At 36.5% G+C, this 27485-nt stretch overlaps 2 protein-coding genes across 5 annotated transcripts in view; one reads left to right on the top strand and one right to left on the bottom strand.

Moving 5' to 3' along the window:
- JMY (junction mediating and regulatory protein, p53 cofactor) overlaps positions 1 to 26681 on the top strand; it is a 90230-nt gene extending 63549 nt beyond the window's left edge. Inside the window, exons 7-11 of one of the 2 annotated variants that reach the window (XM_083819045.1) lie at positions 323 to 409; positions 2815 to 2910; positions 4194 to 4746; positions 7136 to 7446; positions 10366 to 26681. In XM_083819045.1, coding sequence (XP_083675171.1) covers positions 323 to 409; positions 2815 to 2910; positions 4194 to 4746; positions 7136 to 7443 — 1044 coding nt within the window. In that variant the 3' untranslated portion in view covers positions 7444 to 7446; positions 10366 to 26681. Of the gene's footprint in view, positions 1 to 322; positions 410 to 2814; positions 2911 to 4193; positions 4747 to 7135 lie in introns of both variants that reach the window. The other variant, XM_083819044.1, reaches the window with a different exon arrangement.
- Positions 24820 to 27485, bottom strand: part of HOMER1 (homer scaffold protein 1) — an 88010-nt gene continuing 85344 nt past the window's right edge. For all 3 annotated transcript variants that reach the window (XM_083819064.1, XM_083819062.1, XM_083819061.1), the window contains exon 9: positions 24820 to 27481. In XM_083819064.1, the coding sequence (XP_083675190.1) occupies positions 27293 to 27481 (189 nt within the window). In that variant the 3' untranslated portion in view covers positions 24820 to 27292. The remainder of the gene's footprint in view (positions 27482 to 27485) is intronic.

Below are 27485 nucleotides of genomic sequence, written 5' to 3' on the forward strand. Positions count from 1 at the left end.
GCACAAGGCTTTTATGAAGTACTTGACAAATCAGCATTTCTTGCCACTTACGTACTTGTACAAGAGACTTTTCAAGCAGCTGTTACTTGTATATTCTTTTGACAGCTAAAAGTAATGTTTGTTTTGTGTTTTTTTTCCTCTTGCTTTTGTTTGCATTTCAGGGTTTTATTTGTAAGTTAAATCACCTTGGTTAAATTGGGTTGTCTGACTTAATAATTTTTATTTTTCTAATTCTTAGCGCTGTTTGTGAAATATTACATTATGAATTGAAAATTAGTATTTGAAATTCATACTTTATAGATAATATTTGATGTCTCTACAGGAGATTTGTATTGCAAAGCATAATGAAAAGATCCAGCAGCATCACCAGAGTGAGGAGGAGTACAAAATGCACCATAATGTTCAGCTAGTAAGTGCAAGTTTTCTGCTTCTCAGTTTAGCCTTAAGTTAATAGCTTGCATTCTTCATTATACAATCATTAGTAGAGTATTCAAAGTGATAGCTGTTTTAAAAAGATGGTGCGTATCCTTGAACTTCAGATAATGGATTTTTATATCATATTGTGCTGGTAAGGGAGAGTGTATGCCTGTGTTAGGATGTCATTCAGTCCAGTCAAATAAAAAGGTTCAATAATGCTAGTTTCATAGTCCAAGTGATTACTGTTAGACTTAAAGCTGCATGCAAAATTTGTTATGATGTGCACATAGAAGATACTGGACATCTCTGAGTACAGTATGAGGTATGCTGAAATGAGTAAAGAAACCATCCACATTTATTCTTGCAAGGTAATAAGCTTGCTCTTTCTCTTTTCACTACAAAAGAAATCAATTGAATCGTGTTGTGTAATACAGTTCTAGCTGTATGCTCCACAGTTCTCTGCAGTCTCATCACAAGAGTAGGCTGCCTAGTCTGACTGTTTGTGCTGTACATAACACATTTTATTTTAAAGAGTATTCAAACTCTGGGCTGGGTCTTTGGAGCTGATACAGTATCAATATTTAATAAACATCACTGACAAAGATGCATTGAAATCCAAGTCTTCTTAATTCAGGCTTCATTTAGATTAGTGAAAGGGATTCTGTTTCATTCTTATACATTTTTAACATTGATACATTTGTCCAGGAAGTCAGCTGTATAATTTATTTTATGAAAAGGCTACTTGTGAAAGACCAGATGTACTGGCATACTCTTCAGGAACTTAGAAATATACATTTTCAGTTCTTACAGTGATGCAAAGGATTTTGCTATGTGGATTGCAGACTACTTACCACTCATATTTAAGACTTGACAAATGTAAACGACTTTCTTGTCTCTCAAATATTACAGGGCTTTTTTGTTACTTATTTCATGGATTTGCCAACTTGCATTATATAATATATAGCATTTATATATAATTTTAATATAATTTTTATATAATTTATATATTTTTATATAATATATAGCATATATTATATAGCATTTAAGCTATTTTTTGTCTTCTTTATTCTGTTAATAATTTAAATTAAAATATCCAATATTACATAAAATAGGTTTTCAGCCACTTTTTTCATGAAAAATTTTGAAAATATAACCTTGGAGGTGTCCAAGCCTGAAACCAAATAAATGTTGCAATTTCACTGTGGTTGCTAAAACAAACAAAACACACACATGGCCCACCTGCTCCTCCCTCAGGTTTGAGACTGCTTCAGGAAAAATTTGACTGGATTGCATATGAAAAATGCAGGCGTGGTGGTAGGAGAACTATCCTTTCTTCTTGTTATAATCTTTTCTTTGTACTTCTCTGTTAATTTATTTGCCCCATTTCTGTTACTTTCTTTCACCACATGCTTCTTCTCCTTTTTGTTTCCTGTCCTTACCATTTTTCATACGTCCTCCTCTTCTTTTCCCTAATGCATCTATATGTATCTCCTTCAAAATCACAGGAGTTGGCTCTTTGTAAAGGACAACGGGAAACTAGCTGATTTCTGAAAACAACAGGCAGGCAGACACTACTTTTATGTTAGTTGAATGAGAATAAAAGTTCATGAAGCTGATAATCTGAACTTTAATGACATTTATGAGCTTTTACTCACTTAATGCCGTGAGCCTTTTAAGAACTAAGGCTGCTGTTAATGCTCAGGAGACTTTTCTTTGTAGTTATTTGTTCTATGCCTCATCATTCTTCTGATAATTCCTGTACTTATGCATACAGTGACTTTTGCCATCCGATAACTAGTGTCCATTTTCAATAAATTTGTCTGTAGCGTTTTGATCAAAAAATCAGTAATTTTGCTGAAATTTTATGAATAAGAATGACTAGTTAAAGGAGGTGGATCCAGATGTGTTTCCACTGAGGTAAGATCTACAAACAAGAAAAAATACTACTGCCTTAGCTGCAAGGAAGAGCTTCAAATGTTTATTTAAATAAGATTACTGAAAATCAAGCTGGATTAAATAATGACAGATTAATACAGAACTTTAGTTTACTATTGTAAATTTTAATTTTAAAATGCTTACTTAATTTGTTCAATACTGTTGTTCAGTATGTTATTTATCATCTTTCAAAGTAAAAAGTTCCAGTCAAGTATTCCAAATTCAGACTGAAATCTTTCTTTATTGAGTTTCGTATTTCAGTGAGGTTATAAAATATGAAATTTATACTGTTTTTCAAGGGGAAAACAAAGGCACAGTTTTGAGGTTCATAAATGTGTTTATTGGAGAAATAGATTGTTAGGTATTTCATTAAAACTAGTAGAGGAGTTATTTTTATGGAGTATTTTTATGATGCTAAACATAGCATTGGATGTAATACTTATTTTCCATATATTTTCTCAGAAGCGAGATCAACTACAAGATGAAGAGGAAAGAAAGAGCTCCTGGGTTAGTCAGGAACGACAGAAAACACTGGACAGACTTCGCACATTTAAGCAGGTAAAAGAAGAATTGTTGTTCTTCTTTTACATGTTTTTCTTCCGCAAAACAAATGTTTACTCATTCCAGGACTATAGTATACTACTAGGTATATTCTTTCATTGTTCAGTTACCTGTTTTTTGGAAAATTTACAACAAAATACAGCACTGGTGGTAGCAAATCTCTCTGGTCATTGCATTATCAGTACCATAATAAGCTTCTGTTGTCTGTCACATCTGTATGTTATGTAAAGACATTTAGCAAACTTTTCTAAAAGAAATATGATCCAAAAGATACTTCCTACAAGGAGCATTGTAATCTGACATAGCCCCACTACCACTGATCGTTAAAACACCTGCCAATACCTCTCCCTTCCTATTACGATGTTGGTATCAGAAAATCAATAGAAGATGGAATGAAGGAGAGAAAATAAGGAAAGGAGCTGAAGTGCAAGAAAATGGAGACTGAATGGATTGGTGAAGACTGTAAGATAGTTATGAGAAGTTTCTTTACTGGAAAGCTGTCTTGCTCGTCAGTATACTCTTCATATCCCTATTTTTTGCAAGGCTTTTGAATTGCATAGACTCGGTAAATTGAGGCAAGTTTACTTATTTTAATCAGTTCTTGTTAGTGAACTGACTTTTTACATGAGTATGTTTATCTTGATACAATCTCTCTTGCTTTAGGCTTGTCACAATTGTTTAAAATTTTTTAGACCTGTCTTTCAGAAGCAGTTTTTACTTTTGCATAAAAACAAAACAAAACAAAAACACACTTGTTTGAGGAGACAGACACACCAAATTTAGGAACTAAATTAAAAACACTTTGGAAATTCTAAAAATGTTTGATATTTTCAAAAGGTAATTTTTAAGCAGTGTAATTCACATCTACAACCAGCATATTAGTTCAGAGAGGACTTTGTTGCAGAGAGCCATTGACCAGCTTTAGAGAAGAGAAGAAAGAGAATTCAAAATGGAATTCTGAATTTTTGTTTTTAGAAAAAACAGTTTTGAACGTACAGTCAGATTATTAGTGAAATCTAAATTTTAACTTGTGTGTATCTCTGGTTAGACTTATCTACATGTAAATTATGGCTTAACTAAGAATAGAAATAAGAAAAATGGATCGTATTTGCATAAAGGTAAGGATATATTTGCTTTGTTTTTATGTCCAGAGCAAAATGAATGAAAATAATAGACAAATTCTACTTGTCAGAAAGGCAAACCCTAATGACAAGTATTTAATACCTAAAATAGTGTGCTTTCATGTACTTATCTAATTGTAAATAACTTATTCACTCTAGCGGTACCCTGGGCAAGTAATACTTAAATCAACCAGACTACGACTGGCTCATGCAAGAAGAAAATGTGCAGCCAGTTCGGTGTCCTCTGTAGATCAGCCTCAGTCTTTGCCAGCAACCATACAAACCCAAGATAAAAGTGAAGAGGTGGAATTGGAAAATGCAGTTCAGCCTTTGCAAGTGCAGGAATCCACAAGCTTAGAACAACTTCAAGATGTCTCGTTACCTCCCAATGGTGTTACCTCTGAACTGCCTCATGTTAGTACTTCTCCACTCATCAGTAATGAGTTTCAAACAGAGACTGTTACTGTAGTACCACTTCCACCCCCTTTGCCTCCACCTCCTCCACCTCCGCCTCCACCTTTGCCATCAAAAGAAGATGCCACCAAATCCTTAGAGAAAAGTGACAGCTTTGTTAAACGTCAAAGTGAAGAGAAGGGAGTCCAGCACTCTTCCAGTGTCCCAACAGCACATCTGTTTGACAGCAGTCAGCTAGTCAGTGCCAAGAAGAAGCTTAAGAAGACAGGTGATCTAGAGGGTTTACAGAGAAGGAGAGGTAATGTTTTCATTCTTGTGTATTTAAATGTAATATACATCAATTCCTCTTTTGAATTGCTATATAGAAAAGTGTATGCTGTGATTTAGTTATAATTATTAATGGACTGAAGAACATTGGCAACGCAAAAAACAAATGTTAGGACCCTCATGACAGCATGATGTATACATGTTCAGTTAAACAGAAAACACTTGCAAGTCTGATTATGTGATGCACCATGTCAGCCTAGCTAGAAAATGGAGCTAAACTTGCCTAAAAGAATCTTTTCCTACCTTGTTTACAGCTTAGCAATGCAAATAGTATATGCTTAACCTGAGGGTTCAGTGTTTTTTTAATAACAGAATTTTATATAATTTATGATCTAATAAGATGACTACTTGTCTTGGGACATAGGAAACCTTGAGAATGTTTTCTTAAAGGTTTCTTCAAATTTTCTTACAAAAATCCACAAATTGTGACGTCAACTTGAGAGCTGAATAAGAATATACAACTTAACTACAATTGAGAATTAAACCTGTCATAATTCAGTCATGTATCTTAACTTCTTTGGAAACTGAGGTGAGTACATAGAGCACAGGGCTAAGTTAGGAGATGTTACAGCTTTACTGTAAGATTCTGTGCTGTTTGCTTTTAACTGGTTATCCTTTATCACATATTTAAAATGGGGAGATAGCAGCCATGTTTGAACAAAATGATGTTTAGATGAAACACGCAATATTAGAGCAGAGTTTTTATTTGAAAAATGGAGATGGGATCTTCAAAAGCACTCATCTGCACCTTTGTCCTAGGAGTCACTGAGAAAAAGTACCTTGGGTGGACCTTGATTCACACTGCTGGAAATGACTGCAATAACTTTCTATTAAAAGTTCTGTTTTTGTCAGTTACAACTGCAGTAGACATCCCTCAACCAACATTTCTCGTCATCCATATAAAATCAAAATTACAGCTGTTTTTATCTATCAGGCAGAAACAAGAGTGTTTCCTCCTTAATGCTCTTTAAATGGCTAAAATACCTTGAAACAACTGAATAGTTATAGAATTCTTAAGTTCTTATGAGACTTGCAGGTCACAGGTATGGTGTCTTAAGTTCATTATCAATTTTGCTGCTGCTGTGCTCTATTTTTATTTTTCTGTAGTCCTATTTTTTTATTTTTCTGATACCAATTTTAGCTTTCAATTTTATATAAAACATATATGTGCAATTTGATATACCTCATAAAACACCAAATACAAAATTAAATTATATCCTTCCCCTTAAGAGTATCATTAATGTTTGTAGCTGTACATTACCTGCTGCTCTGTATTCCATGACATGTTTCAACTCTCTAAGGAGCTTCAGAAATGTCAGTCTACAACAGATGAGTGTTTTACAATCCTTCCTTTCTGCTTTAAAACTGCAATCCTTATATCTTCATATCTTTTCTTCATGTCTATTCTGACTGTCTGGGCCATTAGTCACCTGGACAAGGTCCACTCATAAATGCAAAGTAGGTTTTAAAAATGTATTCTACAATATGAAGAAAAGAACTAGAGCTCTGTATTCATCTGTGTGCTGCACTTTTATGTGCTAGTGTATGCTGACTAGTTTGGATTGTTTTACTTTATTGTATCACGTTTTGAGACATAGAAATCTGCCTCTAGTTCTTGTACAAGCCAGAGCCTAATTTTATTTCTGCAGAGAATGAATTTCAAATTGGTGATAAAGGAAGGATTTGTGATAAAGAGTAAACTCTTATTTCTATGTCTTCATTAACTATAAAGGAAAGGAATTTATATAGGCACTCGGTGACTAGGTGTTTATACATATCTGAATCCAAAGGAGCAGGAAGATGTATCCTGTTCCAGCTGGCTGTACTGCTTCCCTCACTGGCATGTAGTAGTATTCATATTACCTACTATGTAGGTAAATCATCCACAACTGCAAGTGCTGGGGATATAGATTCTCCGCTCTGCTTGCATTCCTGTGACTGCACAATCCAGTACTTAAGATACGTGTTTGTTACCTGAGTTTCAAAGTCAAGAAATGGAAAGTAATACACACTTTGATTTGGCTTCCTGCAGCTATTACAATTTTCTGGACTGCAAACAGGAAAGCCAACTTGTCCAAAAAGTTCTACTGCTGTCCTGTTAGGAGGTTACATGGTTTCAGAGATTATAATTGTCAGTATAATCCAATTTTGTCCTGGAAATAGGGAAGATAAATTTGGAGGCTAACACAAAAACAGAGCTACAGAATGATAAAATTGAAAATACTAGAGTCTCCTGTATTTTTATGGTATGGGACTATTACGTGAATTGCATGTGGCTACATTTTGTTACGTAGGAAACATAATTGGATACTGAATAAATTTAGTAAAAATCATACTGAAAGTCTTTTGATTTACTGCAGTGAGTTCCCCGATGGATGAAGTGCTGGCTTCCTTGAAGCGTGGGAGCTTTCACTTAAGAAAAGTTGAGCAGAGAAGTCTCCCTCCTTTTCCTGATGAAGATGATAGCAATAACATCTTGGCACAGATCAGGAAAGGAGTGAAACTGAAGAAAGTGCAGAAAGATGTTTTGAGAGAATCCTTTACAATTCTGCCTGATACTGACCCTCTGACAAGGAGCATCCATGAAGCATTGCGACGAATTAAGGAAGCATCACCTGAATCAGAGGATGAAGAGGAGAGTTTACCTTGCACAGACTGGGAAAATTAACCTGTAATTAACTTACATTTAAAAAAATCTATTTCTTCAACATTTTTTATAACAATAGCTGCTAAGCCTCAGGTTATGCAATCTAGGGGACATAGTATGAATGTGACTAAACTGTCTGATGTACAACATGACAAAACATGCACATATGAATTTAGTATCACTGACTTTTCAAAAGAATTCAAGGTTTCTATTAAGAAAAAGTTTTATAAGGCAACATCTTAGTCCTGTTCTTGTTTGAATACTTTTGCTGAATAGTGACAGGACTGCTCCTATATAAAGCTCTATTTTATTTAGTAAATTTGAAGGGACTGTTTGCAGCTTATAAAATAGCTTAAAAATGCTTTTAAGTAACAAAGCAGCACAGTCACTCTTGGACATACCCTATAATTATTTTCTAATTACCTTTGGCCTTGTAAAAATGTAGTGTTTACTACTTCTGACTGAATAGCTCCAAATCAAGGATGATTAGATTTGACTGCTGGACACACTGAAATCTCATTGGTTATCCTGTGTGACTGACTCTTTGATAGCTTGGTTTCAATTTGTGAACACTCTGACTTAATTGAATTTCTAAACTATAAACAGTAATGTACAATTTATGCTTCTGCTACTCATACAAATCCCATGAACTTTCTTTATATTAAATTACAGTGCTCGAAAGTACAGATATTAGACTTCAGCAGATGAAGTTAGTGATTTCAGAACAAAACAGAGATTGGCAAGAAAGGAGTTTTCAAATTTAAGGTTGTATCAGCCTTAATTCTTGATTACAACAGCACTGTCCTTCTCTGGTGATTCTTTTCTGCTACTGGTGTGCAGATGAGCTTAAGTCTGAATGAAGGGTCCCACTAAACTTATTTGTGAGTATTTAAAATCTGGAGAAAAGAGAGGTGGGACAACCTCTAAGGAATTTAAAAATCTGTTCAGAACTCGAAGAGTATGGAAGATAAATATTTACAATCCTTGTAACACAGCTAGCAGTGGGAAGAAGATAACCTTTTGGATGCTTTCAATCAGGCAATTCTATACTGGTTATTTTTTACTGTAGCTGGAGAGTGGCTAATTGGTACAGCTATTTAAGAAGTGATGGTGATGTAACTCATCATCTGCTGAATATTGTTGCGATTATATAATACTGTCTCAAATTGTTCACTGGTATGCCATTTTCAAATAATTCTATTTAAAATTTTTAAAAAGGAAAATAAATGTTGCTTTTTTTTTTTCTCATGAAATAGCAAATCACTAGTGTGGCCAATACCTACTGTTTAACTATGGCGTGTTCCTACTATCCGAAACGTATTACTACTTTTGGAGTTAAAATCACGGAGTGCAGATGTACTAAACTTGTGCTGAAACTCTAAGTTCTCTATTAGTTTGCATACTGAAAAATCCCATTGTCACAGCCCTTTAGAAATCAAGTCATAGCTATGAGAAACTTGCCTTGGAATTGACTTGGTTTCTTGATGTAATTATTCCTTCTTCATTTCTGAGATAACCTAGCAAGAATACTCTTTAACACTGTAGAACTCATAAGAGAATTTATTCAGAAATTACTTTTTTTTAAATCTAATTGGTGGACCCCCTAACCATTTTCCATTGGAACTGTATCCTCTTAGAATTTTTATGCGTACATTGCTGTACAATATAAATACACACTTTTCTCTGCTGTCTTTTGCAGCCCTTTAGAAGCAGTTCAAAGTGTAGGTTGAAAATCACAGCCATGCAGTATCTGTAGGGCCCAGTGCTTGTCTCCTTTTTAAAGAAGTACTGACCTGAATATGAATTATCTTGCCAGTTTACAGTTAAAGTCTTTTCCCTGTCAAGGATGTACTCCTGCCACATGCTGAGGTCCCAACAAATAGTTGGACCTAAAGCAGGGTGCAGTGTCACTGTTCTGTGTGTTTGCTCCTTGGAGTTTTCCATACATCTGGGATCTGCTCTCTTACCAGTATCTTATTTTGTTATGAAAACAATCCTGTTTTCATGAGATGAGACTTTAAATTCATGCTATGGAATTATGTGAAATAATCTGATAGACCAGAAAGTTGAAACAAAGCCCACGTGAAATTCAGCTGAATGAATACTTTCCACATACATGAGTGTGCTTGCTTGATCACGTAGACTGATCACCCAGAATTTATTACACAGGTATAAAATCTAACAGAAATCTGTTGTAGAATAATGTTTCTTACTATTATCAGTTATTGCTGTTCTCAGTTTAATACCATGCTTTATTTAAAAAAGAAAAGATTGATCTACTGATTTTTAAGTTAAGCTCTGCATATCCAAAAATAGCTGCATAGAAATTTTAGGATCAAAGAAGTTATTTAAAAGTATATTGGCACCTTTGTTACAAACTTTGTTTAATATGTACACATCGTTGTAGGCTAAATGTAATGCAATTATTTGCCTTAAGAATGAAAGCTAAATTTGATATGATTTATGTTTATCAAATGCCAAAAAGTGTCTTAGTGCACATGCAGTAGAGGAAAGAGTATTAACAATGTACACTGAAGTCATTTCCTTAATTATTGAGGTTTGAAGATAAAATAATAGTAATTAGTTCTTGCAGGACACTTAGTTATCTCTTTTATTAGCTGCTGTATGAGTTAACTTCTGTGTAAAGTTATGTTACTACCTTTTCTTTAAGAGCACTTCCTTCCTTATGGACACTCTAAGCCACGTACAATAATGTTGAGGCATTCCATGTATCTGAAGTACAGCTGAACAACCATTATAAAGATGTAGTAGCTTCCATACAATAGTACAGAATCTTGGTTAGACCTAGGAGCAAAGAGAACCAAGGCTTTTAAAGACATAGCTTAGTACTGCATGTTGGAATTGCCTAATACGTTGATCAGAGAGGATTTGTAAAGCTGTTTAGCTTTTCAGATGTTCCTTTTTTTTTTTTTCCCCAAACAGGTGATTTACAGCCACTGGAGTGAGAAAAGAAACCCCAGTTGAAGATTACTTTTCCTCTTCATTTCTGAATATTGAGAGCCAGCAGTTTTGACCATCAATTCCCCAGGAGGTTTTTTGGCAAAGAAATAGCCTTTCTTTGGCAAAAGATTTAGCACCTGGAAAAAATGACCTGAAATGTTACTTTTCAGATCACTTTTTTCTTTATTTGTTCCAAAATTCTGGTTTGAGTAGAAAGCTAAGTTGTGTAGACGTGCATTTCATATAACCAAGAATGCCCAATTCTTAAGCACTTTTCATATTTCTGTTATTAATGTGTGGCCAGTTAAGTGAAGGGAATATTTTGAGTTGAGAGAATACTTGCATTTAACTAACTTTGGGATTTGGCTGAAACAACAGCTATAAAATCTACCCTTCACTGCACTGAATATGTCATCTGCTTGAAAACCAATTAAATAGCTCCTTGCAGAGAAGCTTGCTGCGTAGCAGTGTGATGTTACAGAAAGAGCAGAATTCCTAGTTGCACTACTGTAGCTGAAATTCAGTATTGTGCAACCAAGATTTTTTTCTTCTTAGTTTGAAGAATTGTGTGTCAGGATGAAAAATAACATGTGGCTACAACATAATGAGAAGTGAGAGTTGAATTCAGTACATATTCAAGAATGTATTTGTTTCCAGTATGGTACAATTTAGCAAGACATACTGCAGCAGCTTTTTAGAAGGTCATTTGTAGTATTAAACCTTTTTAAAGTAGACATTTTCATGCTTTTTAAAGATAATATTTAGCTATGCTCAACCAAGTTAGTTATACTTTATCATTTATTATAAGAAGCAATATTTTGTAATTTCATACTTAAAATTATTTTTCTTTTTGGTTTAAAATGGCTTTGTTTGAATACTGTAAGCAGCCTTCTTTAAGAAAAGATCAAAGCACTTAAACATACTAAAATACTTCAGTTGCTTCTCTTGCTATTTTTTATTATTCTCTTTAGTGGCTGCAAAAAATATTTGTATTTCATACCCAAAAGCCTGTTGTCTGAAAAAAGTTTCCTTTTGATCATGACTATTTTTTTTCAAAGGAGAGTTATAATTTCCTCTGCAGTGAATTCTTAGTAGTAACCCTAAGCTTCATGGCTAATGGCTGCAGGCAGCTACACTTACAATAAACATCACAATAATAAGAGGTATGCCAGTACAGAGAGATAGTATTGGACTATCTAGAAACTCCATGTGATATTAAAATAAAAAAGCCCATTAAAATTTTAAGGAAGCTAAGCTTTTACTAGCATTATATTTTTACTAGCATGACATACACTGTGTTTGAGAAGTACACAATCCCTGTCCTTTGTGTAGTGTGTTCCATTCACTTTTCCTTTTGTGAAGAACAAACTACTATGTGAATGATTTTTTTTTTTAAGTGGAATTATGCATCGCTGCTGTCACATAACGGAACATGTACTGTGTCAGTGTTTATAACAGGAGATTTCATGTCTTGCCATTTACTTTTATAAACAGGAGCAGGAGTACTTACCTTAGCAACAGGCTATATAACCTACAGGAACCTCAGATGTTGGACCCTTCAGCTGTTTGCTGTGGCTGTCCTGAAATTAAAGCTCTATCAAACATCTCAAATGGATGCCACTTTACCCTTGCTATTGACAGGCATTTTCTTAACCTTGTTGCCTTATTTATAGTTAGTGAACATTCATTTTCAAAGCACCCATGAGCAGCATTATTCCAGAGATGTATTGATTTTGCAGTATGTATTCGTTGCCAGGTCTGTATGCTTTTCTCCTGAGAAGATCAGCTCTATAAAATGCTTGATATTGGCTTTCTAAGGACGTAAAAACCACAAGGTATATTTTTCATAAACTGCTTCTCTGAACTCGAGTTAGATGGGGTGGTTATAAGCTGTCTAATACCACGCTCATGCAGCAATAATAGTAATTTCAAAGTTTATCGTTATCATCTGACATTGACTGTACTGTAACCTGTGGTGTGTTTTTGCTCTACGTTTGTCTACACTTCCAGTCATACCACTTAAAACTGAGTTAATCAAATAATTTTTTGGCCATAGCACAAAGCAGAATTATGATGTAGAATGGTAATTCAAATTATATAGTTCATCTGAATCTTTGTGCTATATTAATTAGTGGTGACTGAGCAACTTCTTTGTCAATTTTCTCCTGTTTTCCAGCCTGCATTTTTATTCCTTACAGTATGCATATGGGACACTAGCAAAATTCGAAGTCAAGAGAAAATAGTGTAATTTTATGATACAGGTGCAACGGTCCCTTTGCACAGTGTTTGTGTCTACAGTTTACCATTGTGTTGTGATATATCTAAATAGCTCAATGCTTTACTGTACTACAATCTTCAGATTTATTTGCCATGTGATCTGTCGACTTTGCCTTGAAAATGTGTGCATGATGAGAAAAAATACAAAACTACTGTCCTTAATCTGTTTTATATTTAGTTGAAATCGTAGATTCCTGTAATAGCTTAGTTTATAGAAATGGACTTCTCATAGTAGCAAGTGTTTTATGTGCACACAAATAGAAGTTGTTATGCTGAGCAAAGCAGTTTATATCAGTTCAGAACTGCCATCTTCCGTGTGGAAAGTAAATGTTTTTTTCCCCCGCATACTGCTGAAAGCCCAAATGCTTGATTTTAATCTTCCATGAGTCCCTAGATGTCACAGTTTCACGTAAGTCTCCATTGTGATATAAAAATTGTGCATATGTAGAGTACAGTTAATGCATAAAACTTCCCATCCTTCTCTGCAATGTGAAGTTCTGCAGTGGGATGGCTGGAGCAGCAAATGGGGGAAGTATATCAACAAGAAACTTAGAGAAATTATGACAATCCTACATGAAATTTGGTTCCTCCATAGCTAAGAAAAGTTCTGATGAATATGTTGGTCCTTGAGAAATCATAGCAAGCATCACGACAGAAAAAAACAGTTAAACATATGCACAGAAAGAGAGCCTCATTGTGGTGGCTGCCTTTGTCTGTTGTTAGTCATTTATCTTAAGCAGCATGTCTGTTTTCAGGCTTTTTCAATCTTTAGAAACTTACTTTCTTGCTTCAACTTAAAGCTGTTGTAGTATTGTATAACGGATTTGGTGAGATAAAGAGTTGGAGTGCATAATGTTTATTGTGTAAATGCTTGTTGAGGACTGAAAAATCTTGTATGAGTGGGAACAGGAAATACTGAATTTCTGTTTACATAACCAAAATGTAAGGTAAACAGGAAGTTTTTCCTCAGAAATAGAGTTTGCATCAACATTAATTTCATCCTCTCATTCACAGACGTTCCAGATCCTTAAAAAAATTACCAGTATTCTTAGTTTGTTCACTTTCTTACTGTTTTCATGTCTTAGTTAAATAACCTGTCTAGGGTAGATGAATGCTTTTTTACCTTCCTTAAGCATCACTTTTAATTTTTCATCTTTTAAATCTGATAGCCTGCATCCTACACCAGACACCTTTAAAACAAATTAGTATGATTATATATTTTGTTCTTTTGTGGCTGCATCAGGGGTAGGACTCAACACACTTCATTACATTATTTGTAAAGAATCATTTTGAGTATAAGCACTATATTCTGTAATGTCTAATATTAAAGTAATGACAGGTGCGTTATCGAAGATGCAACTTATTGAGAGGAGGAAACAGAAACTTGTATTGGTTAATGTTCCCCTTATTCGTTTGTTGCGCTGAATTTCAAGAGTAATTTGTAAATCAACTTCGTTCACACGTCTATCAGATTTTATTTTCATTGTAATGCTTATGTAATTAAGTTACCCATATATGTTTCTGGTAATGATCCCATAAGCATGGACAATGTATTGTTATGTTTAGCACTACAGAATTAATGTTAAGAACAAGCGAAGCTTATTGCAAAGAAAAGGAGCAAACAGAAGCACCTTACTGGGAGAGCGTGTTGCATAATTTCAGTGCTACGGGAGCTGACAGACAGTAGGTCATTCTAAGCTTGACTGCAAATTGCTCTTTGGTGTAAGCACATTGACATACTGCTATCAATGCTGTAAAAAGTACAGCAATGGCTGTTTTTAACCTATAAATATACTGTAATTTAAATTTTTCCTACAAAACAAATTTATATTTAATTGCTGCCTAATACATGTACGTAAAATTAGGATTTTTAGCAGGGTTGAAGGTGGGTGGGCATGCCAGTTTATTTTGGGGATGGGTTGTTGTATATACATTTCTTTGCACTTCCTGTTCAGTTTAACTATTAATCCAAAACTCCCAGCTCTGACTGTCGTGAGTCTGCAACCTGACACTTACGTATTTTTATTCAGGTCTGCTATATTCTGTGGCACAGAGCTTCAGAATTTGACAGAAAAGGTCTTTCCATTCTCAAATGTGAATACTCTGATGTACCTCTAACATGGAAAATGACCAAGCAATGAATTTTACTCTGCTGAGTTTAATGTTACTGTGGAGTATTATTTAAAGCTGATATCTAAGGCTGTTAACCAATGGTGTGTCCATTTGGGAAAAGTAAGAAGGGTGATTGTTATTTCAGTGGGTAAAGTCCAAACTCTGCAGAGATTTTATTCTAGATACTGTCAGCTGTTCAGTAACTAGTTTGCCTTAGACTGGCTTGACTTTCAGATTCTTTCAGGAGCATTTTTTTTATTTCTGAATTACAGAATAGATATTGGGGATAAGGGACACTTCGTGTGTCCCAGCACATTACTATAGTTGCTATATGTTTTGGATTTTGTCTTACATATTTATGAATACATCATTATAAGATGAAAGGAATATAGATGGCTGCAGATTGTCTTGCATGAATGACATCAGTAAAGGTAAATGACACTAGCTTCTTTTTTTAAGCCTGTTGAATAAGAAATAATCAAACCAGTTTGCCATTCACTAGCTTTGTGCAATATTATTGGTAGAATCAAACACTAGCACACTGTGCTTGGCTTTAAGGAAGCTCTTTAACACCATTATATTCAAAAGGACATATTAAATGCATATTTTATTGTAAACAACTGCAAATTTGCTATACCTACAAATGCTTAATGGTATAAAGTATTAAGCAACAAGTATCTTTAAGAAAAAAGGTAAAAAACTAAGCAAAACTTTCCAGCAATACCTAAAAACTAAAAACTAAAAACTAAAAAAAAAACACTTAACTGTCTGCCTTTTGCTCTTTTTTCTTTACTGCGGCTTTTCTGCAATGCAAGTTTATTGCTGTGTATCATGGTTTTTTATTTTCTTGACTCAGAAGTTTAAACCTGTACACAAAGTACTGAACTCACCTTCTTGTACATGCGATGTAACATCATACTCACAGTTTTGGTGCTTAAAAATGATTCCTTTTTTCTTTATTAAAGGATATTTATTTGACCACTGTCTTGTTTTTACTTTGCGTATATAGCAATGTTTAAAATATATATATATAGTTTGGTTCCCACAAAAAAAAATAAAAAAACAACAAAAAAGCTTATATACTAAAGTTTCCATTGTTATTCTTTTAGTTCTTCAAGCTGCGTTACTGCCATTGCTTAATGGCAGATGATTGTGTATAAGCTATGTTGCAGCAAGGAGTAATATCTTTGTAAATTGTTGTATAAATAAATTAGATATTATAGAAGAACCTTGCTCTTAAGTAATGCAGGATAATTGAGCTTAAATACAAATCAAAAATTGTTTCCATCTCTTAATGAAAAGACAAAAACAGAGCAGAAATTTAAGTCCAGAAATGTTAAGAGCTTTGATCCCTTATTGCAGTCTCCTACATTTTAGAGCTAGCTAGTGACAATGGCATTCTATGGAGAGAGAGAGCAAGCCTCCAACTGCAACCACTTAATTTACAAAGAGCAGTAATGATAATGGAAAAGCTCAAATTGAAAACCTTCACTATTTTTGCTTTTTTGGTGTAAGTGCAATATAATATTTCAAAAACAAACTAGATCATGCATGAATAATTCAGATACTTTAGAAGTATCATTATGAGTGTTTTGAAGAGAAAGGTTCTACCTGTTTTCTGAAGGAAAAATACCCTAAAATCCACAGCTGATCATTTCCCAGACTAGTGTTGCCAGCTGTTGTTTTTCTGTTTGTTTTGTGTGTGTGTGTTTTTAAGTAATACCACAAAATGAATATTATCTAGAGATAAAACTACAAAAATACTCATGGTGCACAGAGGTCTGTTTGCATTGTGCACCTTTTTCCTTTCAATCTCGTGTTTCTGGTACAAGAACCGCACTGCAGGTAAGTCAATGTAGGCAAATTCTATGCCCAGCTGGTCCTTTAACATGAAAAAATAAAAATTTAAAAAAAATAAAAATAAACTGTGTACTTAATGCAGTAAGAACTGTTTAGAGCTATATAATCCTCAGAAAACAAGAAAAAGTTACGATGTTTCTAATAGCAACATGAAGCAAAGGTTTGCTGGCAATACAAACCTACACTGCAAAGAGTCTCATCAAAATACAAATCAAAATTTTTCTTGTGTTGTTGTTTGCCTCTGGTAATAATGGCATACACTATTAATTTTGCACTGCGGCAGAACAAGTAGGAAGTCTGCTTTGAAATAAGCAAATTCTTCAGTCATCTCTGATTATTGCTTGTGAAAGATGAGGATTATGTTTGTAGCCAGGGTCTATTCCTAAATGCTTTCACTGTGCTCAGCAGCATGTGCTCACACCTGGCCTGGCAAGTCTGCTTCCACACACGTTTTGCTCCACAGAACAAACTTGCATTTAAGAGCATTTGTTGCCATCAACTGCTGTCTACCCTGGCATTGGCTCGAGCAGGTAAGTCGCTCCTTTTTTAATCACTTCTAGGGGTATTCCTACAGGCTGGAAGTATGTCTAATGCATGCATCGGATTTGCAAATTAGTGAATAGATCTGGATGCACACTTCCAAGGCAGTGGTGTGGTACTTAGAATAAGGCCTAAATGTTTGCACAACACATAGAAGATGGGAGATGGGTAGAACCATCATTTATTTTTTTTTCATATTAGTTACACGTCAGATGTAAAGGAAAGGTACATTGTAAATAAATATTCATTGGGCCACAGTCCATCTCAAAGTTATAAAACAACACCTCTTTCTCACAGAAATCATTGGTATATTTAGGATTTGTTCACATTCCACCAGTTTATGATCAGCAGAGGGGATGTGGGGTAGGGAGAGATAAATATGGTAATTGAGTTTGTTCCAAAACCTGAGAAATGTTCCTTTTCTCAGCAATTCTTACTGCTGCTTCCCATTGTACAGGTTTTGCTCCTCCTGTTGTAGCCGGGAGGTTACAGCGAGCCACCAGTGTGTCAGCACTGCCAGCAAAGCCCGAGCTTTATGCTCACGCCGCAAACAGCTTATCTAGATCTAATGCCATGAAGTTTTGTTGACGTGTTTTTTCCTCTTTTAGGATGGAGCAATGTAATTAACTGTAAAACGTCATCTGTAAATTTCAGGTGTAGCATGTAGGCCATGTAAGTGATGCAAGCATCACTTTGTTGATACTGCAAAAGATTACTCCAAAGGTTTTACCAGGTGACTACTGGCATGGCCAGGTGGCCAGCCTTGGGTGCAGGCATGACCAGTTTTCCATCCTGCAGAACTGCAGACCTGCAGTCATCTTGCTGCCATCGCGATGCCCTCCTGCCCCTTCCCCATTTACTCCGAGACTCTCAGCTGTGTAACTCTCTCTAGACTTCATGCAAATCTGCACCCCTGCCGTGCTGACTGCCTTGACTTTTGTTAACATGACAAAAGATGGCAAATCTTTTAAGATGGGGATCTTATTAATGTTTTGGGGATCTTATTAATGTTTACAAATATCTTAAATGTGGGAGACAGAGGGATTTGGCCGACCTCTTTTCAGTGGTTTGTGGGGACAGGACAAGGGGTTAATGGCCACAAGATGGAGCACAGGAAGTTCCGCACCAACATGCGAAAGAACTTCTTCATGGTGAGGGTGATGGAGCACTGGAACAGGCTGCCCAGGGAGGTTGTGGGGTCTCCTTCTCTGGAGATATTCAAGGCCCATCTGGATGCCTACCTGGGCAGCCTGCTCTAAGGAACATGCTTTGGCAGGGGGGTTGGACCCGATGATCTCTTGAGGTCCCTTCCAACCCCTTCAATTCTGTGATTCCGACATCTCCCCTGACACCTTGACACCTTGCCTCGGTGGGGAGGGCTGGTGGATAGAAACAGGCAGAGATTCTTGCCCATGCTATTACAGCTGCTGCCTGTCTGTGCTAGTGCTGGGGCATGCCCTCTTCCCGTTAATCAACCAAAACTGGTAAAAAAACACCCCACTGCATTCAAGATCAGGCATCTGCCACCTCCTCCCATCATTCCTACTATAACTGTGAGCTGTCTGTGATGTTTGTTGGAGGCTTGTGCCAGAGATAATCACTTAACCAAAGACAGTAGGTGATTTCTCTGAGTGTGATTTCTCTTTTCACTACCTGCGTCCTACATTGCTTATAGAAGGCCAAGCACATTTATTGTCTTTCAAGCATCATTTACTCTTTACTTCATTTTTTAATCTTCTTTTCTAACTTGCATCATGCTCCCTCTGTATTTTACTATTTAAAAGTCACAGGAATAACAAAATCAAAGAATCATGCAATACATACAAAGCATTTATATTGGCTATACTTTTTCTTCCTCAATATTTTATTTTGATCCCATTAAATTTCAGTAGAAATGCATCTGAACTCTTAGTGTACAAAATCATCAACATATGCTCTAACTGCCATGCATGTTAACTACACAGTTTAACCACAACAGATGTTTTATGAATCAGCTTTATATGAAGCACCATAAAGTGATGACCTTTCTTTTTCCTCCTGTTCACTTGCTGAGAGTAAACTGACGGAGTGGACTGAGACCCACAAAAATAAAACATTGACAAGCCATTGCACACTACGCTTGGTTTTTAATGGCATGTTGGAAAATAAAAAGTCTTGAGTAGGCATTAAGAAATAAATAAATCACATAGCCTATCCCCTTGTTGCTGGAGCACATACACCTATGTTATTCCTGTAAGTTTCCTGAGGGCTTTTATTGGTGTAAGGTCACAGCCTCTGAATGAGCCATCACAGTGCCTAGAGGCTGAAGGCTAGTAACATCAGGCCATTAATTGTCATCCTGCCCACCACTGCTGTATGAACAAATTACGTTGTCCTCTCTGCAACAGACTATTCATGCATCCCCTTGCTCCCCCCTGCTCCAATACATGCACACACACACACACACCTCACCCCGCTCTTCCACTCATCCATTAAACCAAACAGCACCTGGAGGCTCAGCCTGGTGGAGGCCGGCCCTTTGAGAGGCCGGGACATTCAGCCTCCAGACATTCAGCCTCCAGTGCTCACAGCCAGCAGATGCAACCAGGGAAAGCAACCTGCTGGTGAGCAATGCTCATAGCACGTGCATGCTGATTTAATCCTCTCTGGGAAAGGATGGGAGGGGTGCAGAGCTCTAGTTTTCTCAGTCAAAGGTAGAATTAATTAAACAAGCTTGATAGAGCAAATTTCTGTTCAGGAAATGGAATTTTGTCACTTAAAAAAAAAAAAAAAGTCTACTCAGGCTTTGTGTCTGGGGAAAACACCTGCAGGTTGCCTACCATGACATGCTTTGCTTAGGTTTGTATACAAACTATCATATCTTAGCAAACACATTTTAATTTGCAGTAAGAAATGTCAAACAGAAATCTAACCAGCATTTGCCAAGGCTGCGCTATCAGCGATATGGGGTTGACCTGTGTTCTGCTCCCAGCCACCAGCTGCCCACAGATCTGAAGTCTTTCTGCCTTACCAGGCCTAGACACACAAATTTGCTGAAGTCCTTCCTTAGTGGATGCTAAGTTTCAGGAATGCTTCTGAATAAGTGGGAATGTAGTGCTATTGGTACCAGCTTGCTTAAGCTGAATGCAAAATTTAGGTCCTGCTCCATCTGGAGCTTTCCCAGCAGCAGGGACCTACCTGTGCCCCAAGAGTTCATGAAGTTTTTTTTTCCATTATCCCCTTAAGATGTCATTGAGATAGCAGATTATGTCTTGCCTTAAAAAAAAATAATCTTGTGAATACACTGAAATCCTGTAAATTACAATTTATGTTATCTGCCAAGCCCTTCTGTCTGATGAAGGCCTGATTCCCTGAAACGCCATCACTGTTGCCACCAGTGTTTTCCACGCAGCAGCAGTATTTTCCAACACAAGGCAGAGCTGTTCTTACAGGAGGTCGTGAAGCTCAGCTGACAATTTCCCCAGGTAGCGGCTCCCTCTTCTGGTGTTCTAAGATATCAAAGGAGTGAGTGACAAAAACCTTCGACTTCTCAGGCCGGATCGCTACCTACCCAACCTGCCAGCCCAGGCTGGGAGCCTTGTGACAAGCTCTCCCAGTCTGATTTGGGAATACTGCAGCTGCAGTCTTTGTACAGTGACATTTCCAAGCAGCACGCTTTGGTAACACTTGCTTAGAACATGCCTGATGCTTCCTTGTTGCCTCTTCTCCAATTCTGTGGCTTTCCAATGCCTCTGAGACTAAGTAATGTTCAGACAGAATCGACCTCACCCCATACACACATCTATGTACCTTCTGTGTGCTTCTAAGTTGTATTTATGACAAGAACACAGATGCAAAAAAAAAGGAAAAATAAGAAAAAAACAGGGTTGAAATAAAGTTTAGACTTGCAGGTTCAAAAGATAAAAGAAACCACTCCAAATAATACTTTTGTAATTTCTTTTTCTTTCATGTGGGTGGGGAAAAGGTGCTTATATCAAAACAGCAAGTTACTCTGCTTCTCTAAGAGCTGCTGAGCAAAAATGCCTGTATCCAGATGTGGAGAGTGTTCTGCAGCAAAAGGGCTTGACCAGCAGTGACGGTGCTGCAACTCAAGTCAGCGGCTCCTGAACAAAGTTGAGCAAACCCTCGGGATGCCTCCAGGACGGGCAGGGGTGCAGCCAGCACCGCCGCGAATAGCAGGGAGTAGAGGGGAGTGCCGTGCAGGATGCTCGCTCCAGATGAACCCTTGTTTTTGCTCGCCTACACCCTGCTATCCTGGGTACTCTCACTAAGTAAAAGTCAAAGAGAAAACTGTGCTTTTCTTTGTTTTTAAGTTATATTTCTGGTTGCCACTGCTGTGGGTTCCTGAGGAACAACACTGCTGGAATCATAAAAGAACAGCATATTGAGATGTAGAGAAAAATTATTTTTTTACATTTCCATCTACTAGTTAAGGATTGTGATGTCTCTCTTGCAGAGAAGTACAAGGTCATTTTGCTTCCCATTTGCTTTTTTGTGTTTGTTTTTGTTTAAAGAAAATTCTGCCATGATTTAACAAATATAATCCAGACTAAGAGAACTTCAAAGGTCTTGTTCCCTCTTGGAAAAGCTTAGCTTGCAAATACGTATATGGCCATATGTAATGTAACTCAAAAGGGGGAAATCCATACACAGAGATTATACTAAAACATACCTTTTCAGTGTAGGTCTTCCTCTCCCCTTAGTACCTGGATGCATGTAGTGTTTGTGATGGTCCGGGACGCTGCACCCTTCTTGATCTACTGGGAAAAAATTCTTCCTCTTCAGAAGTGTCACAGAAATGTTAAGTTCTCTTTCCAAGAAAACTTCTGGGTTGCTACTCCCAGTCTAGAGGAGGCATAGAGGGCTGGGACACTGCTGGATCCGATCCTTGCAGTGAGATGAGACTTGCATGAGAGCAGATGAGAATCCCCAGAGCAGGGATGCCAAAACTACTTCAAAGTTAAAGACAAGAGAGAGAAATCCCTCCTAAACCCAGCTAAGAACTTTGTTTCACAAACACCACAGGTGGTAGGAGCTGAGGGCAGGAAAAATAGGAAGTGCCTTCACCCGCTGCAAGTGACTAATATCGACAGCAAACCTCTAGACTTGTGAAGATAAAAGAATGGAAAGGAGTGGGTTTTGCAGACTGCCAGGATTTGGCTCCATTTATAAAGCACATGCCTAATAACGCTGACCTCAGGAAGCAGTAGAGTTCTGGGGCTAGTCAGATGTGCTCAACATTGGCATGATGTGACAACCTAGGGGAAGCAGGACACAGATTAACAAACTTTCTGTCACTGCTGCATGGTTCGGATGTTCTGTCCTCTGCTGTGCAAAACTTTCTTGCCTATTTTACAGCTACTGGTGCCATCTAAGGGAATCCTTTTGACAACTCTACATTCCCCCCCCCCCTCCCCAAATCTGTAACATCTTCGATAGTTATTCCTCCTTCCCATGCCCGTCAGCATAAGAACCAGCATTTGAAAATGACACAAACTACCAGACGTGTTGTTCCAGCCAAGCTGAGCTTGTGCAGGACCAGGCTAGGAGGGAGAAAGCATGTATAAACTAGGCTTGTGTTTCTTTGGTCCTAGGAGGAGCTGCCACCAGTGCAGAGGCAGCACTGACAGCTGCAAGTCCCTGAGAGGTTGTGGCAGGCAAGCTATGGGACCCCGTGAGAGTGAGCAGAAACCCACCCCATGACCCAAAGCTGTTGCAGGCACTGCGATGCCAACCACTGCACCTGCCCGTTGGCTGCGTCGCTTAGCCAGGATGGCGAAGGTGAGCTGAGCTGACTCTAGGATCAAACTAAACTCCGTTTGTTGCTTCTGAACGTTTAACAGAATGGGTGAAATTCATCGTACTTATCTGAAGTAAGTGGAGTAAGCGAAGGAACTAATTCTATAAAGCAAAAATTGGTATTTTAGAAAATGTCTACTACTCTGTAAAGTATGTTCTCTGCTTAGCACCATTCAGAGGTAGTGCACACATGCAGCATTATTGAGAAAATGTAAACAAGACGATCTGAACATTGTTTTGCACGGTCAGGTCCATTTCTTGAAAAAAAATCAGCATATAACTGTGCACTTAATTGTCATGTTCAGTTACCGAGACTACACTCATTTCGCTGGAGTTTCTTGATGTTTGTTTTTTTCAATTGTCTTTGACATCCAAACCTAATCTCCCTATTGGACTGATATTTGGCCTCAAGATCCAAGATTTCTTTAACCAACCAAGTTGAGTGCTTTTTGTTGACACACACAGTTCTGCAGAGAACTAAGATCTGCAACATTTTCCCAGCCCTCTTTCCATGCTGTATTTCTGAAAAAAAAAAATGATTTTTGCCTTTGAAATGAATCTCCCAATGCACGTGGTGGTGTTCACAAATCGCTGTTCAGTAGCCGCTTCAGTACAGAATATGAAAGATGATTTAAAAAGTAAGGTTTATCCCCTTATTGAAGGGGCTAACATGGAGTTAGTCCCTAACTGGTAAAAAATGAACAGAAAACAGAAACCTTCCACAACTGACAAGACACATCCCAAAATATTCATCTTTAATTGATGCATCGTTCATTCCTGCAGGGTTTTTGTTGGAGGAATTGTCCTGGGAATGCCACCAATAGCATTAAACGATACTTTTTGTGTAACATCTGGTTTAGCCCTTTATTTATTTATATTTTACCTGAAAATGTGTTTTCTTAGAGACCATATAACACTATTTCCGCATTATCAGTTCATTTTGTTCTCCTCTTTCCTGGGTATATTAGCCAGGAAAAGGAATTCCCAGTCTGTAACAGACATGAATTCACACATTTTACTTTGTCCACATAGAAAAATGCAGTTTCTGGATCATTGAGGCAGATGGATTATGAACAAGACACTCAAAAACTAACTATCCAGGCGGGGATATACTTACAAAAATCTTTTATGTCAAAGTCAGGATTTCACAACATAACACACTAATGCAAAATCCAGTAGCACCTGAAAGATTAAGGTAGCTGCTGCTATCACTTGCACATACTTGAAAAAGATTTAAGGAAAAAAATAAAGAGTAAAAGTACATTCTCCAGAGAACAGCAAATGTATTTCAAAATAAAAATGGTATTTTTGATTTTTCTTTAGTTTTTGTTAGGTGTTTCTTTTTTTTTTTTTTCTGTAATTCTTTTTGCCCTTTTTTTTTTTTTTAACATGCCTGTAGTTGCCATAAAACAAATTATATGTGATGTGACTGTTTGCCTCTCCCATGCAAGTTCTTGTTTTCAGGCTACAGTACTCAACACTGTCTTCAGGTATACATATTCCCATAGTTTCGTCAAAGATAGATACAATTCTTAATACCTGCCTCTGGGAAAAGTAACATTTCAAACAGGCAAACTACTATCTTAGAACAGAATTGGAGAGGCTATAGTAGGTCTAACCACCCAAGTATGAACCTTAGGTTTCAGTTACTAAACACGCACCTACTGTAAATAAACATTAAAAATACTCTTAGCATTCAGATTTTATTTATATGTGCACGTATGTCCACCATATCCCCATATTTATGTTTGACAACTATTTAGGAATTCAAAGGTGCAGCCCTCAGTAATTGTAAAAAATGAAATGAAGCATATCTACTGCATGAGAAAAGAAATTCTCAAATATCAATTTCCAATTTAAAATTTAATTTCAATAGGAAAATATTAAAAATGTGCACATCTAAATTTTTCCATGTTCTTTATATACATATGTGTGTGTACGTATACATAGAAATACTCATGTACCACACATATTCACAAAATTTAAGTGGAAATACTTCTGTCCACTATTTTCCCACATGTAAATGACATCATATCTTTAAAAATGTCAATAATAATATCATTAAAAATAATATTACATTTATTCCATCATCAACTTTCTTTTGTTTTTAGTTTCTTCATCCTTATATGTCCATCGAGCATTAATGGGCCAGATTTTCCTTGCACTTCCACAAATGTTATGCCAACTGAATGTTGCTGACAGCACATCAGAGTCACATCTGGTTTACAGCAGCACAAGTGACAGGAGAATCAGGGCCAAACATCACCAGGGTAAATTAAAACCTGGCGAAACTTGCTCATGTGGACCTGATGAAGATGTACACACCATCGCCTAAAATCCACCAAATGAAAAACATGTAGCTCACCACAAAGTTTTCAACCAGTAGCACGCTGAATCAAGCTCCCCCCACCCCATTAATAAATAAAATAGGTGAGAAAATACCCTAAAAATATGGATAAAACTTAAACATTGTGTACACTACATACAGTATAATACATGATGGTTTAGCATTTGACCTAAACCATTTTCCTGACTAGTCAGGGGACACCTGATAAATCACTGGTAAAGAAAAAAAAATCTTAGAAATAAAGCATGTATTTCTAATATAAATGATAACCTGTGTGTATTATATGGTATATACATACAGTACACACATAAAAAAAACTTTTCTTTTCTAGTTTTCAATAGCAGTCTCTAAGTGGAGAGCATTGTGTTGTACAAATTTAATAAGCAGCTAGATTTCATGTTTAACATTCAAATTAATTTGGGGAGCAAACAAAGGTCAGTGCATCTTTCGACTCTGAAGTCTGACACTCATTCGTACCTTTTAAAAAAGCCCTCTTCAAAGTTACAAGCAATTTATGGCAAGAATGTACTTTGATGCGAGACACATGACACTTGGCTTACCTTTCAAAGAGTTGTGTGTGTGTGTTTTTTTAAATAAATCTGTTATATAAAGAAATGTGTGTTTGCCAAAAGTCTGTTAAAATTACATCAGAACAACTTTAAAACCTGCTCACTGAGGATAATTGAATTCAATTATTTCCTGTTTTTAAACATTTAGTTAACAGTTCAGAATATTGCCTGGTGTCATTTCAATAGAGATGTGATATGAAGACCCATAAAAGAGTAAACATGTCTCCATTTCAATTTGTTATGACAACAAAACTTCTAGAAACAGCTTTCTTGGCAGGACAAGTTCAGTATATGAGTAATCCCTTGCAATAGCTCTATGCTCTTAATGCAGTCTATAATAAACAGTGCTCCCCATAAGCCATTACAACAAAACCTGAAATTCATGTGACATTCTGAAAAAGTCTCCTGCAGAACAGGCTAACAGTTAATTCAACATACATATTTGATATACGCAGCAAGGCCAGAAAACAAATGACTGGCTATTTCTTGTTACCTGTGCAAGTTAAATTTTACATTTAAAATTCTCATTTCTTTTTTTTTCTTTCTTTCTTTCTTTTTTTTTTTTTTTTTCCTGGGGGACTCACCTGCCATCATTGGTTGGATTCAAAATACAATTTAGTGGAAGATAGTATCTCACTGTAATTACATGGAATTCACGTGAAAAAGTAAACCTTACATTGGACAATATTGTAGAACACTTGAGTAAGTTCCATAAAGAAATACGGTCTTTTATATAAATTAAAAAAAAAAAAAAGGCAAAAACAAAAGCAACAAACAAGCAAAGAAACCAACCACCAACTGACCAACCAACTGAAATAACCCAAAAGGAAGAACTTTACACAAGCAGTTAGTAACTTCGTTTCAATTAAAGATGCAACTCTCTCTCACCCCGGCAAGAATAAACTGGTAATGGCACTGTTTCTCCACAGTGCAAAGTATCCTGAGAAATTATTAAGAACAACAAAATACAGGGCTGTCATCACTAACTTCTTGCACAAAACACAGCAATTAAATATCTTAAATAAATAAAACAGCAAACAACCTATATTGTGTCTATCACAAAAAGGGGATGTGACCTGGGACACTGCTAATTCTTCCATCACTGATACTTAGAAAAGGATTGCATTCAATTACTGTAAGTATCTTTCAAGTTATCTATGGCCAATAATGTACAAGGAGGTAATTTGTAATTCAAGTTTTTTTTTTTGTTGTTCGTTGTTTCTTTTTCTTCAACTAGCTACAAGCTGAGTTCTAAATTTTACATTGAAATATGACTCAAATTTAAAACAAGCCCTCTCAGAGGAGCATTTTCTAATTTTGTGCAACTTTGATGCAGAGCCCAACACAGTCCTACAAAGAGAGACAGTGCATCTTTAAGCTGATTGGCACTGAAATCCCATTTTCTTTAGCTGCATTCTATTAGCTTGGCCAAGTTATCCCGTAACTCTGTTAGTTCAAATATTTTTCCATCAAGAATTTCTAAAAGTGTCTTCAAGTTATTGCGAAAAGCTTCTTGCTCATTCTGACTTTTCTCCAGACGTTGCTCTAGATCAGACAGCTGGCCTTCCAGGTCTTTGTTTCGAATTTCTACTTCCTTC

This window comes from Anser anser, assembly GCF_964211835.1.
Source record: "Anser anser genome assembly, chromosome: Z".
In the NCBI taxonomy this organism is placed as follows: domain Eukaryota; kingdom Metazoa; phylum Chordata; class Aves; order Anseriformes; family Anatidae; genus Anser; species Anser anser.